The 20,089-nt window shown below is 33.6% G+C and overlaps 1 protein-coding gene and 1 non-coding gene across 4 annotated transcripts in view; both read left to right on the plus strand.

Annotated features, from left to right (window-relative positions):
• The window catches only part of LOC129035254 (uncharacterized), a 253,820-nt gene that overhangs the window by 133,656 nt on the left and 100,075 nt on the right, over positions 1 to 20,089 (plus strand). For 2 of the 3 annotated variants that reach the window (XM_054485513.2, XM_063664301.1), the window contains exons 2-3: positions 16,759 to 16,833; positions 19,749 to 19,819. In XM_054485513.2, the coding sequence (XP_054341488.1) occupies positions 16,759 to 16,833; positions 19,749 to 19,819 (146 nt within the window). The remainder of the gene's footprint in view (positions 1 to 16,758; positions 16,834 to 19,748; positions 19,820 to 20,089) is intronic. The other variant, XM_054485512.2, reaches the window with a different exon arrangement.
• LOC129035947 (U7 small nuclear RNA) lies at positions 4,434 to 4,496 on the plus strand. The gene has a single exon (XR_008502426.1). It is a non-coding gene; the product is annotated as a U7 small nuclear RNA (small nuclear RNA).

Genomic DNA, 20,089 nt, shown 5'->3' on the forward strand with positions numbered 1-20,089 from the left:
ACAGATTGCTTATTTGTCATATGTGTTGTCTATTGTCAATTTCTCATTCTAACTTGCAAATTCCATGGGTAGGCATTTTTGCCTGTCCTGTTCCCTGATGTATTCCAACCACCAGGAACAGTGTTTTCTCCATGTCTATTTCTATATTGAAATATGAATCTAACTACAAGTATTACTTGCTTAACCTTTATGTGTGATTCGTCTTCTTTTTGCTCACAGCAACAACAGCAAAGATCATCCCAACTGTCTCTTTCATTCAGATGGTTAATAGCTCTGATGACTATGGGTTGCCTCCACCAAAGTTAGAACCTGCTGTTTGAGTCTAAGGACCTTGGACCCAGCCGTCCATTATTCTTGTGCACACCAGAGTTACCACTGAAACTACTCTTCTATGATTCTAAGTGTTTGATCACTAATGCACTTAATTCCAAATTAATTTGTAAAAAATCCTTAATTCCTTTTGAAGTCATCTCAAATCATTTTGGAAACAGGGTCAATATAAGTAAATGCATAAATTTGCTGTTGAATTACACTTTCTTTTTCTACTTAATTTGCGTTTTTTGCTAAGGAACCACTTTTCTTTACAAGCTGCATCAAGATTCTTTTTCAAAGAACTGTAGCATTGTGCAGATCTCATGTTTTCCTCATCTACCATTCATTTTTATGCAAATGCAAATTAGTCTACTTAAAATAAACACCAGGAACAGCTTTGTAGGGGATGATATCTCCTTGAAAGTGCACCAGACGTCTCTAGGCAAGCAGGGGGAGGTCTGAGGGCTTTGATTTCCCGTTTCTATAGCACTATTGTTCTCTACAGTTTCCCCACTAAGGGCTGTCTCCCTTAGGTTACTAACAGCTATAGCATTATCTTGCCTTCTGTAGTACAAGTCCTGAAGCAGCTGCTGTCATACTCTACAGCAGTAATTTCCAATCTTGGAGCATGAAATCTGACAGTATACAGTAGTTGATTAAACTAGCTTTATTTGTTCTTTAAAAACCAGAACAGCATAGTATAGAATATAATAAAATGGAACAGACTAGTATGGAACAGAGTAAGATGTATCAGAATACTCAGTAAGGTTAAGTATCACTTCATTAAGTAGTAATTTCTTGTCATTTAATATCTATAATATACATGTAATATGCATGTATTATAGAATCAACCAAGAGAGTGCCATTATTCTAGGTTAGGGATTCTTAACCAAAAACCTATGATATGGGCTTTAGAGTTTTCATAAACCTCTTGAAATTGTACATATATTTGTGCTTATGTATGTTTTATATATGGATTTACAGACTATATATGTATATATGCATATGTGTGCACCTATATATGTATATATAGTATGTATATACATATATTTTATTTCTTTGTACATACAGTCACATGCTACATAACTGTGTTTCCAGCACCAATGAACCACATATATGATGGTAGTCCCAAAAGATTAGAATCTTGTATTTATACTATACCTTTTCTATGTTTAGTTATGTTTAAGTACACATGTGGCCATTGTATTTCAATTGCTTACAGTATTCAGTAATGTGCTGTATGGGCATATAGCCTAGAAACAATAGGCTCTACCATATAGCCTTGGGGTGTAGTAGGCTATTATACCACCTAGGTTGATGTAAGTGCCCTCCGTGATATCCGCACAACCATGAAGTGTCTATTGAGGCATTTCTCAGATCATATCCCTGTCACTAGATGACATACGACTAGAGATTGTTTTTAGGGACAGAATCATAGCTGCTATCAAGCTTTCAAACTGGGCTTGTAACCTCAAAGTTTAGGAACTTCAGTTCTAGGAAAAGGCATTCTCACTAGAGAAGTTCATGATTCAGGAATTCCCAAAGTCAGTTAGCATCCAGTGGAGTTTTCGGCTATTCTTCCATACCAGAGAGGGCCATATTCTGTTGGTTTATTTTTTGAGAATTGTTAATCTTAAATAGTAGATGAATTTGACCAGGTTATAAAAATCTCTTCATATTAAGGTAATTCCTTCCTTGTCACTTAAAATTCACTCAATAAAAGTACTGGTTGGATATTTTTCATGTCCAGGACATATCTCTGAACTTAAGAGACTTACAGATTAATAATGAATATTCGTTTATAAAGTCCTGGCTGCTAGGCATAGTTCTAGTAGATTTCACAAGGTTATTTTAGTACTTAACGAAAACCTTGAGGAAAAGGTATTGTCATCCTCGTACAAGGAAACAGAAGCTTGGAGAGTTTCTGTTAGAGATACATAAATTCACCAGCTTGGTAAGACACAAAGCTATAATTGGAACCTGTGTCTTCTAATGTGTTTTCCAGATGCATGTAAAATGAATGGATTTCTAAAGAGGTGAATCCTTTCATTATGTCTGTCATACTTATTTTACATTCTGTGTTCAGGTTGTTATTAGTACCATTGGATCAAATACATCACTAAAAGAGATCTGTTAATTTGTTGTCCAAATTGGTACACATTAGAATGTGAAAAGGTGCTCTATTGGTAATCACTATGGTCTCAGGCAAATCAGAATAGATGGTTACCCCAAATGATGCTGAAGAATCATGTTGGTTTTCTTTAGGGCTTCTTAGTGGTCTGAGAACAGCAGATTTGTATTTGCTATATAGTCTGGTTTTATCACATGAACAATTCATTTGTATTGTATTCATCTGTGGATTGATTTGTGTAATTCTACCATAATTTTCCATTGGTCAAATATGTCCTTGTTTCACTATAGATTTCTTAGTTAAATAAAGTTCAGAAATGATAAAAGAATTGAGCTACATATTTAAATGTCTGATTTTCTGATATATGGTCACCATATCCAGGAATTATTCCAACTGTCACTATAGATGTTTTAACAATTATTGAACAAAAGTAATTAAAAATTACATATAATTTTCATCATTGATTTTAAGGATATTATATATCACTATAATAGTAGAAATAATTTTTTACTTGTAGTAAAAAGATGTAGTCTTGAATCTTGGCTATATAATTCAGTCTTTGAAACTTTGAACAGTAATTCATGTCTTTAAATATGAGCTTTCTCATTTTTAAAAGGATATACAAGTTTCTGCTGTAACACCTCAGAGGAATACTGTAAATACTAAATAAGATAATATGTGAGTGCTTTGGAAATTGTAAAGAACTTTAAAAATTGTATGTCTGTAGGTATATATATTTACATATATACATTTCGATGTCTACATTCTCATATACATTAAAGCTTAAATTATTTTGCTTTATAGATTTTAACTAATATTTTAAAACTTAAAATAACTATACATAAAAAAACCTTCTATAGCTTTAAAATAATAATTTAAAAACCCCACCAAGGAAAGTAATTTCTAATTTACTTCATGGAGCTGTTTCCTAAAAACGCCCTGAAGATGGCACAATAAGTACATTTTGGTGCAAATATTACTAAAGAAATTGTAAGAAAAATATATTTGAGGTTAAAACACTAAATTTACAACAAGCCTTTTGAAAGTTTGTGGAAAAGAAATAGTTTCTGAGCCTTTTAACCAATGCCCATTGTTTTAATGTTACAGAAGTCATTTGTTTCATTGCAGTTTAAGGAGCACTACAAACAGGTAGCTAGTCAGAAAACTGATATTGTCACATGTTACTGACAAGAGTCAGGTTAGTTCATGTTGTGCAGTTTTATCAATAAATTTACCCTTGTAATTGTAAAACAGCTGATAAGCTCATCTGTTATCTTCTGCATAATGTACAATCTGTATCTAAATGCCAGTTTTTGTTAGGCATTATGGGGATAAGGACTAGCAGAGAGAAAAGTTGAAAAATATCTGTTTTATTAAAATATGAAATACAGTAGGCCCTATTCTTAGAAAAAATATTAGACAGTTATAATGATTTCTGTGGGGTTGTAATACTTACAAGTTTTAAAAATATACATCTATATTATAGGCCAACTATATATTTTACAAAGATGAAGTAGAATTCACGAAATGACAGTTAGTAGAAATAAAGGTTCCTTTGGAAATACACAGGTGTGAGAATATTTATGCTCTATTTGAGTATCAAAGGGTACTGTTCTCAGCCATCTCTGTGACTTACTTGTTTATCACACACATATTAAATACTTATAATATGTATTATGTAATCTCTACCTATTAAGGATTTAAAATCTAAATATGACCAATTATATATTCATATGCATACACATATAAATGTTACACGTAAATTAATGTTATATATATTGGTTGTAAATACATGTCCATACACATTCACTTACGGCATGTTAAATAAATACTTAGGTGAAAAATAGGTTTTGTAATTAAATTCATATCTAAATCCTCGAAGGAAAGAGTTTGTGTTTTTATAGGTGTTGGCAAATTGCGTCTCACTGGAAGGGACTTCTTTAACTTACCTTCTGAGAACTGAACTTTAGTCCCAACAAAACTGATTTATTAGTGTTATAACTCTTCTATAATTTGTGTAGCAGGTTTTCTGGTCTTCACTAGAAAAACCCATAAGGATACATTAAACAAAATGATTTATTATGGCATTCTTAGAGCACTGAGATACTAGAGGAGCATAAGAAATTTTGACAATTTGGAAGTTAATTACAATTTTTTTTCTGTGTCAGTATCCCAAGGCTTCTTGAATTTTTTTCAGGATCAAAAGTGATATGATTTTTGGCTATTAGTAAATCATGGAAATGTCAATATAGTCTTTTCAATTTAGATGGATTGCTAAAAATTAAAATGATATGAAGTTATAGCATTTGGGACTTCATCAGTTTATAAATTAGGAACTGAGGCTGGGTGCAGTGGCTCATGGCTGTAATCCCAGCACTTTGGGAGGCCGAGACTGCTGGGTCATCTGAGGTCAGGAGTTCGAGACCAGCCTGGCCAACATGGTGAAACACCATCTCTACTAAAAATGCAAAAATTAGCCTGGCGTGGTGGCAGGTGCCTGTAATCCCAGCTACTCGGAGGCTGAGGCAGGAGAATTGCTGGAACCTGGGAGGCAGAGGTTGCAGTTAGCCGAGTTCGCGCCATTGCCCTATAGCTCAGGCCAACAACAGCGAGACTCCATCTCAAAAATAAAATAAAATAAATAAAGAACTGAAAGTCTTATCATTTGTTTTGAGCTTTTCTTCTTGTGTTTCTTTTCAAATGAAATATCTGCTTATTTAAAATATTTTAGTAGACCTTTTATGTTCAAAATATTTAGGTAGGGAAAATGGGAGTATATATTTAGGAAATTATAGATTGTGATGCCTACAAAAAAGTCACCATAAGTTATCAAAAGAATAATGGATGATTCAAAAATGTCTAAATGCTTATGAAGCTGATTGTCAATGATGTGTTATTTGGAACCATATGGGTTAATTTGACAATGTGTACTTAAGGATGTCAGGCGACATGTTGCTGAACTGACTGCACTGCCTCTGTTAAAAATGTTTTAAAAACTGTCCATATATTCACTTATCTATGTGGTCTTTGTTAGTATATTTTTCACTGTTTTTAAAATATTTTTAAAAACAATTTAAAAAATCTTAAAGAAATGAACAAAATGGATGCACACACTAAACAAGCAAACAAAGAAAAAGCAAACAGAGAGAGAGAAAAAAAGCTCTTACCTTGCGACATGCTATTTTGAACTTAATCTGACAGAATCGCAGTCAGTCCGTTGTTTGAAGATTCTCAAAAGAATGTGAGATCTTATTATTTGATTGAAAGAAAACATGGCTTTCAGTCATAGTTTTCATATTTCATTGGACTGACTTTATTTTCACTGTAGAGTGGTATTTCATGACCTTGGCAAGGTTATAAAACCATTCTGCATTGATGTAGCACATCCTATAGATGTCAGAATGACCTGGTTAGTATACCATCTCTTTCAAAGTAGTCCCAAACAATTATTAAACACAAGATAATATGTTTAATACTTTCTGAGATCCATAGTTTAGCATCCAGTGTCTCTAAGGACTGTTACATGTTAATCCAAGGAAGAAAACGGTATAATCTATATTATGATGAAAAAATCAATAAATAACTGTGAATGAACAACATTAATTAACATATAGAAATAATGAAAAGTAGTGAAAATAGCTGAGAGAGTGATAATTCACTGCCATGATATTTCATTGTAATTAATTAGTTGTTCATATTTTCTTAGTTGAGAGATTTTGAAATTTGACTTTCCATATATTACCTGGGAGATGGCATTAAATGAAATAAAGCCTATTGTTATTACTTCCAATTAATAAAATCATGTGTATTTGTTGATAGCATGCTTTTGTAAAACAACTTTTTTGGTGGCCACACAAGAACACACATAACAATGTTGTAGGTATTTGAAAAAGGAGCATAGTAAGCTTGAAGGGAGTGTTAAAAAATGGACTATTTTACCTTCATTTGCTTCACTTAATTGTTCTAAAATTTTAATAAAGAAAGTTGTTATTGTATTTTTAAACTTTTTGTATTGGTTTCTTTGTTCTGTCTTATTGGGAGTATAGTTTTACTTATCTTTCTCTATGAAAATAGCAATCTGCAAATAGATATGTTTTACAGTGTCTATAGCCGCCTATCAGAGAGTATGTCATCTTCTGTTCCAAAAGACTCTAAAATAGAAGTCATTATAATGATTTAGATGTGACATTGTGTGAGTAGAAGGCTCTATGAATGATCCCTAAACATTTCTTAGGGCTTTAAGATTGTGAGATTTTCTGAATGAAGTTTGGGTGTTCCCCAAGCAACCATTAGTCATGGTAAGTTATTCATGTGCATGATTTCTTTATCTTGTCTAAATAATCATTGTTAGCATGTGTGAAGCTTTAGCAACATTCATGTTATGCTCACTGACAGAATGTAAAGGGACTCTACATTTGGCATGCTTAGTAAATGGCTTCAGGTTTTGGTTGCAGTGATGTCTTTCTTTGTGAAGACTCTAGAACACCTTCGACTTCCTTCAGTAACACTTATTTCTCAGAGAATATTTAGGGACTTCAATGAGACACTCACAAAAGACAGTTCCTACCACAGTGGGTTCATCACCACCACCACCCTACTACTGTAGTGTTTTGGGTGTTTGTTGGCCACTGTGGTGCAGGGGCCCTCACTATGTCTTTGCTCCCTCCACCTCTCCTGCCACTTGCTCCAACTCAGCTTTCATACTGATGCCAGACAAATCTTCCTCAAACACTGCTCCTATCGTGACCTATGTGAGTGAGGGTTTTGTGGATTTTTTTTTTTTGGCCCAACCAGTGAAAATTATTTAACCTAATATATTTTCCTTTTTGTTTTATGTAAGAAAATGAAGAGTGAAATTCAGCACAGCCAAGTACTCAGCGTCCAGCTGTTTCAAGTAGTGTGTAGCCCACCATCTCTTCCTTCTGTTTCATTAAATTCATTAAGTCCATTAAATTCGTCAAGCAGACAATGCTTGGTTTTATTCCCTGATGCCTAATTTTGTGTCATATTGTACTGTGTATGCCACTTCATGTCCTCATGGAGATAAGTGCAGTATAATTCTTAAACAAGAAATCTCAGGCTTTTGCTCAAGAACTTCAAATGTTTCCCAGTTTTCTACTGTATCAATTCTAAGTTCTGCTGTGTAGTTTACAAGATTCTCTGCTCCATGTATTTATTTCCCACGATTTCTCAAAATGTACTTTCTATCTAATTAGGCCTATTACGTTTCTCTGAAGCTGTCATAGCCCTTCTCGCCTTTGCTTTCCCTGGAGCGCATCATCTTGCCTCTAATGCACTCTCTTTTCCCCACTCCTATGTCAATCTCACCATTCTGTCCTTGAGAGACTAACTCACACAACTTTTTTATGAAGCCCACTGTAATTATTCATCGATCTCCTTCTTTAATAGTAAATGTTTCTGTTTCTGTGCTGCAAGAAAAAAATCGTTGTTAAATCTTGATACATTTTGCATTGACTCCTTAACTATATTATACATTTTAGGATTTTCATGGGTAGGAATTATGTCTTAAAACTTTTTATGTTTCACAAAATCTCGAATATAAGATTGAGGACTCATCTAGTAAGCATTTTGTGGCAGAGATCTAACCTCTCTTAATTCTTCTACATATTACAAATTTTTAAATTGCATAGCCTTTAGTTGAGACACGTGGCAGAAACCAATGTTTCCTTCTATTTCTCTGCATTCTCTAGCCTTCCATCTTGTTGCGATTAATGCACTATGAGCAGAAATGACGTCACTTCCAGCAGAAGTAGAAGCCAGCAGGTGTGTCTCCACCATCACTCTCTTCTCCTGTGACTTGGGAGGCATGTGTTCCTGATGGCAGAGTAGCAACATGAAATAGGATTTGTATCAGATTTCAGATGGACAAGAAATACATCTGTGTTGTTTTAAGCCATGGAAACTTTGAAGTCTGTCTCTTGCAGAAGCTAAATTTAATTATCCTCAGGAGTATAAGATTCAAATGGTGGTATACATGTTTTGTGGAATCTTCATGTATATATATATTTGTTTTATAGAATCTTCACATATATGTGTATTTGTTTTATAGAATCTTCAATTTTATATACATGTATGTTTTATAGAATCTTCAAACATTAATTCAGATATTTGTATTCTCTAGAACTCCAGAGTTCTGCAACCTCCCTAAGAATCTCTTCAAAGTAAATTAACATTGTTCATATCTACAGCAAACAAAGGCACCTATATAATGGTTTTCTCAGTTATAGCAAATGTTGGCTTTGACTGCATTTTGACATTAAACATTGTTGATGCCATTTCTGAATCTACTGCATAGTTGTAATCTTAGTTGGAAATACTGTTGGTTACTGGTTGGTCAAGGAGATTAACCGTGGAGTTTGAGACTTTATTCAGAGTTCTTTTGGACTTGAAAAAAAATCTGCTAAGAGAACTTGTCCCATTTTAGGTTATGCTGAAGCATGACAAGATGTGCAGAAATATTCTGAATTCTAAAGGAAGCTCAATATTATGTAATCTCAATTTGTAGTATAATGAAAAAAGTGTGAATGAGAAAGTCAAGGAGTAAAGGTGAATTTGATATTCCATAACTTCAGTTTTACTTCTGCTATATATTTCTTTATTAATAGAGCACACGGCCAGTCATTTGATAAGGAGTGATTAAAAAAATCTCAGTTACCGAGAAAAGCTATCCTTTTAAAAGTTCTCTCATTTTAAAAAACACAGTTTTAAGTATCAGGTTTTTTCTTTCTAAGTTTTAAGTTAACCATGAGCTCATGCTGTCATAGTGGCTTAATGGAATTATTACTACATATAATGCGAACAAAAACCTTCATGTTTATTTTGGTATTCAAAATGCAAAGTTAGACCAAGATAAAACAGTTAGTTATCCAGCTAATAAAGATATAGGTATGATAAGAGATACTTAAGACAATGAAACCTCTCATATACTATTGGTAAGAATCTATTCTTCCTGGAAAGCAGTTTGAAAATGCATACGAAAATCTCTAAAAATGTATTATTTCCCCCATAATCCTAGTTCTCAAAATCTATGCTAAAAGATAATCACAGATATTATACGTGTGTATATTAATTTTTCATAGTTCTTAAAAAAACTATAAATCACTAAATGCCAAAACGAAGGTCACGATTAAATATACTTTGGTACATTTTGATGATGGCATATTTTGCAGTTACTAATAAACAATTTTTAAAGATAACTTAAAATATTTAACGGCATGTGAAAATGTTTGCAATATTAAGTTGAAAACCGGGTATCAAACTACATATTCAATGACTCCAATTTAGTGAAATTTATGTAGCTACCTTGAAAAAACGATGAACAGAAATACACAGAAATATTAACATCAATTGATGTTTGCAGTATTTTTTTGCTTTATAAATTTATACATATAGAAATGAAGAATATAGACAGACTTATAGAAACTACTAAATTATTAAAATAAGCATCTATTGCCTTGATGAATGGAAATCACCAAATTCTGAGCCAGTCGTATGGAGTGTGTTGTAGGCCTGTCATCTTTCTGTTCATGCGGTTGCTGTTACCTCAGAACAAATGAACAACAACAACAAAACTTTTCATCTTCTCAGACAACCTTACTTCATCTTAGCCACTAAGGACAGCGGAGGTGCCAGCCTCTGTGACAAGCCCTCCCTGCACCGCTTCAGGTTGGGTTGTGTGTTCTTCCTCGTTACTCCCACTGCGTCCAGCATATTCCCTTACAATGGTAATAAAATGGGATTGATTTGCTTGGCTGGGTTCCCCATTGGATTGTAGCTCTGCAGCTCTTTGAGGTCTGGAATATCTTTTCCACGTTCTTAGCATTATAGCACAATGACAGGCACACAAATGGCAGTCAATGAATGTTTGTAGACTGAACCATGTTTAAATGACTTACGGCAGTGTGTAACGCAGAGTGAAGTGCTGTCTTGAGGCAGGTTCCATTAAACTCCTGATTTGATTTTGCTCTGGAAATTTCCAGAATGTAAGTAGTCTGAGAGTCCTATATATAAAAAATATACACATCAACTTTTGCTATTCAAAGATGATTTAGATAATTATAAAAACAATACATTAAAGTACTGTTGTTTTATATTTCAGGAATATTTTTCATTGATAAATGAGAGTTTCTGATTAATCTGAATAACTAAATTTAAGCTTTCAAAGCCAGGTTGTTAATGGTAGTCTTTAACAAATTGTACCCCCTTTTTAGACTCTGTTATAAATTATAAAGTGCACTGGTACTAAACTTCCCAACTCAAATCACAGTGATGTTTCATAAATTTATTTGATAAGGTTATTCATTAATTTCTGTGAGAAAGATAGTTGTCATGGTAATAGCTTAAAATGAACCGAAACACAATCCTGGTCATGTTTGCTAAAGCAGGTGAATCTGCTCTATTGTGTTGCATTTTTCTAATTTAAACATAACTGAAGCAAAATATAAAGGGAATTTAAAGTGAACATTTAGGGGTGTTTTCACTATATACATGTATATATATATATAAAATAGAGTTTCAAAAATCCCCCAATTTGGAGAGTCTGTTCTATTGGCATACTCGATATTCGCATTCCTGAGTTTTCCATAAAATGCAGATTTTATTCAGAATGATTCAGATCAATGCAACTGGACTTTCGTCTGATTTTCAGAGAATGAGTTAATTAAATGGCTGAGATGTGTCTGGAGAAGAAGGCAAACAGATAAGATTACTTCTGTGTACAAACATGTTATCTTTGATTCCCTACCCAAGCTATTTGGTTTGTCATAACTTTCCATGATGATAATTAGGTGACAGAATAAATGAATGTGCTTTCATGGAAGAATGGCAGATGCAAAATATAATAAAAAAGGCAATACCTGAGCTTGAGTAATTTTATTATTGTACATTCAGAGAGTTTTGAAATCTATGGAATTCCTGCTGGGAAACAAATTTTCCTCACTGAATGGATCATTAAAAAGTCCATTTACTATAACAAAATGCATGTTCTGAATGTGTATACATTTGAATTTGTAGATTTTTTTCCCTTCAAGTATAGATGTTTGAATTTCATTGATATAATTTAAAAAGAGTGAAACAAATTTCTTAATAGTAAGTAGTTTTATTTTTTTGTAAATGTTGCTATGTTCAAATAGCATTTGGCAAAAATCATTGCTTATAGCATTCTGTGTAAGGAAAATAAAATGTAATTGTCTCTCAAATTGTAAGGTATACCTTATTGTTTACTTGAAAGTTTAGTGCTGTATTTTAAATAAAATATATTCAACGTCTTAGAGTAGCAGTCATCTCTGCATTTTAGAGCCAAAACCTCAAAACAAATCAGGCGTATGTGTGTAAAATATGTGCATATTTTTAACTGCTGCATAAAACACAAATATACATAACATTTTTGCGTAATCCCAGCCTCTTAACAAATGTTACAGTAAGATACCAATTGGTGAGTTTCAAAAAATTAAGATGTGGATGAAAAATAAAATTCCGCCTCTCAAAAATTGTCTGGAATGCCATTTACATTTTAATTCCAAGAAAACTCAAATATCAATAAGATACTCTTTTTGGATGTTTTACTCGTAATGTAAGATATTCAGATAGTTTTTCATTTGTTTAAATTTTAGGTTTGGGGGTACATGTGAAGGTGTGTTGCACAGGTAAACACGTGTCTCGGGGCTTTTTTGTACATATTATTACATCACCCAGGTATTAAGCCCAGTAAAATCCCAACAAATTCACATATCATCTTATCCATGTGACAGTAAATATCCAAATAATTAAAATTGAGTACTAAATTTTTATAACTTACCCTGTGTGATATTAAATGAGAAAATATTTAGTTACATCCAGGTAATTGACTCAGTTCCTTGTGTCTGGTATGTAACTGTTAAAATTGAAATACAGATAAAGTAGATTATCTAATTTTTGAATTGTGTAAATGTCTGTGTGTACCAAATGAGGAGAAAAGTCACAAAACCCAATTCCCAAATCCTAGGTGTTGCATATGAGATGAAGGTTTTAGTTATGCAACAACAATAATGATTTCTCTGTACAGTACAGTCTTTAAAAATAACTTTCAGTGTGCTGATTTTCATAATTACAAATAAGTACAATTTAGCTAGTAATTAAAATGAAAATGTTAACAAAGGTTCTGCATTGATGCCTCATTTGCAAGTACAGGCAAATGTTCTGAGGCAATCTGTCTCCACGCTTATTTCTTACTTGAAAATTTCCCTGAAGATATTCCTTGCCTTACAAAGCGAAGTGAATTGTTCAAAAAAATATTAAAGAGTAATTTTCTATATTATTCTTTAAAAAACTACAATTATTCGCAATATCTTAGGGTATAAGTAACAGCATAATAAACCTATTCTGGCAACAGCACCCCCTCATCCCTACCAATTCATGTACTCAGATCCACTTTATATGTCTATTCTAGAAAATTTCAAGATGTAGTAATCACTAACAGTAATGTTATCATTTTCAGACAGTAAAAATTTTAACTTTTTTGAATAACTGGAACAAATTACTTCTTTTTGCCAAGTATACATTTTAATGACCATATATTATCTTGTTAGCAGACCCATATATTAGGCATATTTACTACTATACTTTGATTTACTTTGAGATCAAGCTTTGTTCTATTGTCTACATTTAATAGGTTCATTTTCTTTTGTAAAGAAATGTATTACTATTTTATGAAGAATGTAACCTATGATTTTTCTAATGTTTCTAGTGAATTTTCTTCTGGCTTAAATAATATTTCTTAAAATAAAGCAAGTTAAATTAACTTTGCAATATGATTTCTAGTTCTTTTCTCTAGAGCCATTACAAATGACTTTTACTACAGTTCTATATCATTTATAGTATATTATGATACATTAAATATATAGAAAATGTACTCAAATTGATATCTTTTAAAAACTTTTCACTAAAGGGTGTATTCATACAAAATAGAATATGAATTCCACAATATGACTTGTTTTGTATTAAAAAATTATTATTTTTAAAAATGTGTTTTACATTATTTACATCTGGTGAAATTTAAATATGAAAGAAATACATATCCATGGTTCTTTGGAAAGTGTAGTAAATTTGAGGTCTATGTATGCTTTATTTTAATGTGAACACAGAAAACCGTAGAGGTTATTATTTCTTTCCCTTTGGAGATAAAGCAGTTGGGTAATGGATAGCAAACCACCTGTCTTCTGCTTGGAGAATGTGCTCTTGTTGCTCTGGGTTCAGAGAATCCCTCCTGGTACCCATTGCCATGTCCTATATTGTAAGTTAATAAAGTTACAGTCTAATGGTCTTTTTGAGTAAAGTACACTTCTGAGTCTCTTTTTGCCCAAAGGGTCTGCACTATTAGTAGAGTCATTCCCAGTGCTCCTTTGATATTTTGCTTTTCTGTGCTGTCTTGTGAATGAATTAGTAAGAACAGTGATATTAACTATTCACTTCCAGTGTTGGTTCCATTGCATTAAGTGGCCAAACATAATTAATTCCTAAAATCCAGTCATTTCCTGTGTCACGTTTATTAAGTCTGCAAAAGCAAAACAAAAACCCCATTTTATTAATACAGAAGTATTTTTTATTTGTTTTGGAGGTTTACTCAGTTTCATCTTCTTCTTTAGCATGCTTTTCTTGTGTAATAAACATTTAGTCTCACAGCAAAATATTCATTTCAATTATGCTATCAGTTAAATAATTTATTGAATTTGTGTGATCATTTTCCTCCCTCATTTATCTAAATTTGTTAGTGCCTCACGGTTTACGAAGGGTCATAAATAGTTTACTGGATTTATCTTTTCCGATTTTAATCTAATTCTTATTTACCCACGACTGCTAAAGTTATCCAACTATTGTTACTGAGATGATGTTGGGAAATGACAAAGAAAGTATAATTTGATGTACAATTTTATACAATCTGTATTTTCTTATGCTCCTTCTGTTTTTGTTGTTTTGTTTTGCATTTTTCGAGACAGAGTCTCACTCTGTCACCCAGGCTGGAGTGCAGTGGCGTGATCTCGACTCACTGCAACCTCCGCCTCCCAGGTTCAGGTGATCCTACTGCCTTAGCCTCCCAAGTAGCTGGGATTAAAGACATGTGCCACCACCCCTGGCTAATTTTTGTATTTGCAGTACAGATGGGGTTTCACCATATTGGCTAGGCTGGTCTTGAACTCCTGACCTCAAGTGATCTGCCTGCCTTGACCTCCCAAAGTGCTGGGATTACAGGCATGAGCCACTACATGTGGCCTCTTATGTTCCTTTTTAAAAGGCATTGAAAAAATGTGAATGTTTTATAGTATCCTGTTGATTTTATGAATGCATCTTACTCTTAAATTTTTTTTTCTTTAAGATGTATCTGTAAATGTTAAGTAGTATTCATATTTTATTAACTGGCTATTTTAAAATTGAACTTTCCTCCCATTTGGTATATAACTAGCATTTTTCCACTTTGTTTTCAGAACCTGTTTCATGTTTATATTCCATGCACCCTGTTCCTCTAGAATATTAGGTATCTTTGTGTTAGAATGTAGGAATTTGCTAGGGAATATTTATTTATTAATTGTGTCCTATATGGTCAACATTGGAAAGTCACTTGGTGATCATCCATGAAAAGTCCTCTTGTTTTCTTTCCAGCTATTACACATTTTATCTGTCTAATCCCCACTGATACAGATCCATTATATCTTTTCCATATAATTTTCCTTGTTTGCCCCAAGTTATCTTCTCCATTGTAAGATCTCATCTGGATTAATTTTGAAGATTGGTAGAAAGTCCTTTCTGATACGTTTTCCATCTACTCTCATCCTGCTAGGCTCTCAGATGCTTACAGTTCCATTATTATTATTGTGTAAGTTAAACACTGTATTTTGAGTTATTGCTCTCAGTGATCACATAATGAATTATTATCTAAATTTTCTTGCCTTAAAATTTTAAGGGCCACACTATGGAACTGCTGGCCCATATTAAAAATGTGAACTCTGTCTAAAGAATCTTTTATTGGCCAGGCATGGTGGCTCACGCCTGTAATCCCAGCACTTCGGGAGGCCAAGGCAGGAAGATCACTTGAGGCCAGGAGTTTGAGACCAGGCTGGCTAACATGGTGAAACCCCGTCTCTACTACTTGGGAGGCTGAGGTGGGAGAATCACTTGAACCCATATGGTGGAGGCTGCAATAATTATGCCACTGCTCTCCAGCCTGAGTGACAGAGCGAGACTCTGTCTCAAAACAAACAAGAACCTTTTATCACTCTTCAACCAGTGTGCATTACTCAGACTTGGAAATCTTTTTTGTCCTTTCAGGGATAACCCCTACCTCTAGAATAATTTACTTTCTAAATTTGAGTGTGAAAATATAACAAATAAGATTTGCCTTATTCTCTTTGATCTTTGTGCCACCAAAACTTGTGAATGTTTCATTTATTACTAATTCTCTATATTTGCAAATAGCACATTAAAAAAAGTAAGTGAAATCACATTTTTCAAAGGAAATTGTTTAATTTTTATCAATGAACACTTCTTAAAATGAAAAAAAGATGAACTTCCCTTAACTTTCATTTCTAAATGTAGTTACATCTTTACAGTAAGAGTTTAGGTATACATTTACAATGAGATGGTTAACAGAAAGCATTAAATATCCTGAATTGTCAGATGGGAGAACTTTATCCACAAAAACACCTTGATCTCTTTTGCCTGTGAGCTTTCTCAGCTTTTGTATCTCATATAATACACATTTCTTCTAATTTTATGTTGTCTGGAATCCTTTCATGTGTGTTAGATTTGCCACTTGAGGTAAATGCTAAAGTTTTTTACGATAAAGCTTATGTCACATATTTGTATATTATCTCTATTTCTATATTTTCAAAAAAGTTAATTTGTTAATCAAATGATTGAACATGTTAGTTACTAAACAGATTTTCTCTAATTGTTAGACAAAGAATATTTATGTGAGCAATTGACTTTTAGCAATAGCACCATAAAGATAAAGGCATATTAATTTAAACCTTAATTTTTATGGGTAAGGAAAATGATCCATAGAAATTAAATGAACATTGAAAGATGATATAACAAAATTGTTCCTTTAACCTTTTTGAAATGTTCACTTTTTCTAAAATGTGCACTTTTATATACATTATTCATCTACTAGCATCTTTAGTACTGGATCAGTAGAAATAGTGTTTTTAAAATTTTACATGAGTGGCTATTAAAGCATACAACTAGGGGTCTTTAAATTATAAAACCTAAACAAATGATTAATCTCTCCTAACACTAAAATATTTTTAAATTGATTACTACAGTGCTGGTAAAGATGTATACCTGGCAGCTGACCGTCAAATCTTATGAAGGATTAAAACATAAAGTTTGCATTAAAGGTAAGATTTCTATGTACCTTATAACTGTTTCATCTCAGAAAGCAATATAACAACTTCCTTTTCTAACAACCAGTATTTCTTTTTTCACAAACATAAATCTGTGAGCTATTAGCAAACACTGAATTGACATTCCATTGAAAAGATACACACTGAAATTTACAGTATAAAATACATTTTATGTCCTCTTTATGGAAAACACAAACACATACCTACACATGCACACATACACACACTCACACTCACATGGAACTCTATCAACATAGCATAACTAACTGCAAAGTATGTATCTAACTAAAAACATCGTTATGTGACAATGATTCTATCCTTGACCAAGCTCTTTTCAGGCTCCTCTGAACTCTTCTCAATTAGGCCCTGACTTTTGGGCTTCTGTGTTTATCTCTGCATTGTCCAGCTTTAGCAAGAATCGTGCTGAGTCAACTTATAAAAGCACCCCTCCATCCGCAATTCTTGGTCTGACTACTCTCTGAATTTTATCACCTGGCCTGTCTTCAGCAAAACTCCTTAGGTCAGCTGAACAAATAATTACCATACCTCCTAGTAATTGTCCATCCAGCAGCCCCTGACCCTGCTCTTTGCTATAAATCCTTTTTTCTTATTGTATCTGGAGTTAAGCCCAGTGTCTCTCACCTGCTACAATCCTCCTTTGTAGTAGCCCATTTTGAATTAAGTCTTCCTTATCATCTTTAACAAGTATCTTCAGTAATTTTTCTTTAAGATAAAAATACATTCCAGCAATTCAGTTTTTACACGTTTCCTCTTAGATGTTTATCATTCTGCTTTCTTATTAGCAATTAAATCATAAAATATAGTTATATTGACATTTAATATTTGCACACTTACAACATGTAGTCTTCGAATCAATAGCCCTAACACATAAAATGTGCTTCAGAATGGCCTTTTCTCCATAAATATGTTTTTCTTAGCCCACTGGATAAAAATGCAAGTTATTGTATTGAATAATATAAACCAGTACACATGTTATAAGCACCATATTATATATCTCTGCACAAGACAGAAGAATGCATTTTCCCCCTCAAATAGACATTTAAGTTCTGAGAACAAAACAATACATAGGAAGTAATAGAGAGAGGAGGTTGGAGCCCCCACTGAACAAGATGAAGCCCCTCACCTGTTTGTCCCCTGTTTGTCCTCTGTCACATCACCTTTTCAGTGAATTCAATACCAAGCCTTAATGCTGCAGTTAGACACTAAGCAATGATCTTTTGTTCATTAACTGTATACTCCTTGATATTCAGCTCTTATTTACACAATGTCAATATGCTTCTTGCAGTTCTTTTTGCTCTTTCAAACAAACTATGACCTTTAATTGAAAGGAGAAAATTAGTTGTGATACTGTGGCAGGAGATACCTTCTGGGATTTGAATTTGCCAGAAAAGATAGTAGCTAAGAGTTTGGTGCCGAGAAATCTGGGAGTAGAGAAAAAATAAAGTGGAAATAGAAGAAAAGTGACATGTGAAACATATTTATAATAAACAGATTAATATGAAATCTACATAAAGAGAATAGACTAATGATGCCTGAATACAGCATTCATTGTCTTCTATCTCAAATTTTTATTTTCAAGGACTGACAGTAGGCTGCTTGTGTGTAATGATAACTGGCTTTTTTCCTTCCCTTTCTTTCTGAAATCATGCTGTTGGCGGCTAATCAGTCATAATAATAATGTTACAGTGTCCTCAGCACTTGTCCTCCTAAAAGCTTAAAGAACACAAAATGTCCTGGTTCACTCATTGGTTTTATTTTTCCCAAACTCTGTATCCTTCCATTGCACAGCCTCTGGGCCCAATTAAATGATTTTTAAAAATTAGTTAGCAAAAAGAAAAAAATGGCCTGTTTTTTGTAGATGCAAAGACTAAATGGTCCCCCTACATTGAGGAGCTGACACAGACAATGATAACAGAAAGATGAAAAAGCAATAGAATCCTTGCATGTGCCCCCCCACTCCCCTTCCCTCTTATTCTTTGTAGGAACAAAAGAAGGCAGCATTCCTTTTTCCATCATCTGCTGTCACAATACTGACTGGCTTGCCTTGCAGAATTACCTCTAGAATGACACAGAATTTGTACCAAGTGCAGGCAGATGACAAAACTGAAGATCAAATAATATGCAATTGGGAAATGATTTTTAGGTGCTTTTCAAAGCATTAAAGTCTTCTAGGTATTGGCCCCGAATAGTGGTGTTTATTTCATGAATGCATGAAATGGATCTGGCAATTTTTCAATAATATTGACAAACATTACCTCCTCTTTGAAGCCTTCCTCAACTTGCCCAGCCAGAAAAAGTGGTCTAAGGACTGCTCTTATCAGAAGAAAGCTTTAGGCCAATATCTGATCATCTAAAGGATCTTGAAGGATTTAAAGTTACTGAATATTTGAAATAAAGGCCATCTGAAAATTCTGAAATATATGATCACTATCTATTCTATTCCATTTACCTATTGCGACATGACAAACCACCCCAAACTTAGTGACAAAATGTCAATCATTTTATTTTGCTTAGACTTTCTGTGGATCAGAAACAAAGGCACATTGCAGGCATGGTTTTCTCTGCTGCATGTCAGAGCCTACCCTGGAAAGCCTTGACTGGCTGGAGGTGACTCACACTTGTGAGTCATCTGCAGGTTTCTCCATCTGCGAGTTGGGTTCTTGGGCTGGGGTGACTGGCAGGCTCAGCGGGGACTGTCATCAGAGCACTTACTTGTCCTCTTCCCAGGAGGCTTGGCATTCTCACAGTATAGCTGCTGGCTCCCAGGGCCTGTGTTCTGAGAGAGAACATCCAGATAGTAGAGATTCCAGAAAGCCAGATAGAAACCTTATGCCTCTAAGGATCTTGCTTTGGAAGTCACATAGCATCACTTCTTCTGTTATCTACAGGTCAAAACAGTCACAAGCCTGCTCAAATTCAAAAAGAGGGGACGGAAATGGAACCTCTTCATGGGAGGAAGGTAAAAGAATTTGGTACCGTCTTTAAGACTACCACATTACACCAATGGCATCTTCTCCACACTTTTAGCACAGCCTCTCTGCAACTCGATGATTTGCAATTTGTTTTCTCTTCTCCCCAAGTGACTATGAACTCATGCGGGGCAAAAATTATTTATAACCTTAAAAAATTATATTCTAAGAAACTTTATTAAAATGAGGCACTATAAATATTGAATGAAGTTTACACACACACCTAGAGAAAATTAAAATGCTAATAATCAAAGACAATC

Source organism: Pongo pygmaeus, chromosome 3 (genome assembly GCF_028885625.2).
Source record: "Pongo pygmaeus isolate AG05252 chromosome 3, NHGRI_mPonPyg2-v2.0_pri, whole genome shotgun sequence".
In the NCBI taxonomy this organism is placed as follows: domain Eukaryota; kingdom Metazoa; phylum Chordata; class Mammalia; order Primates; family Hominidae; genus Pongo; species Pongo pygmaeus.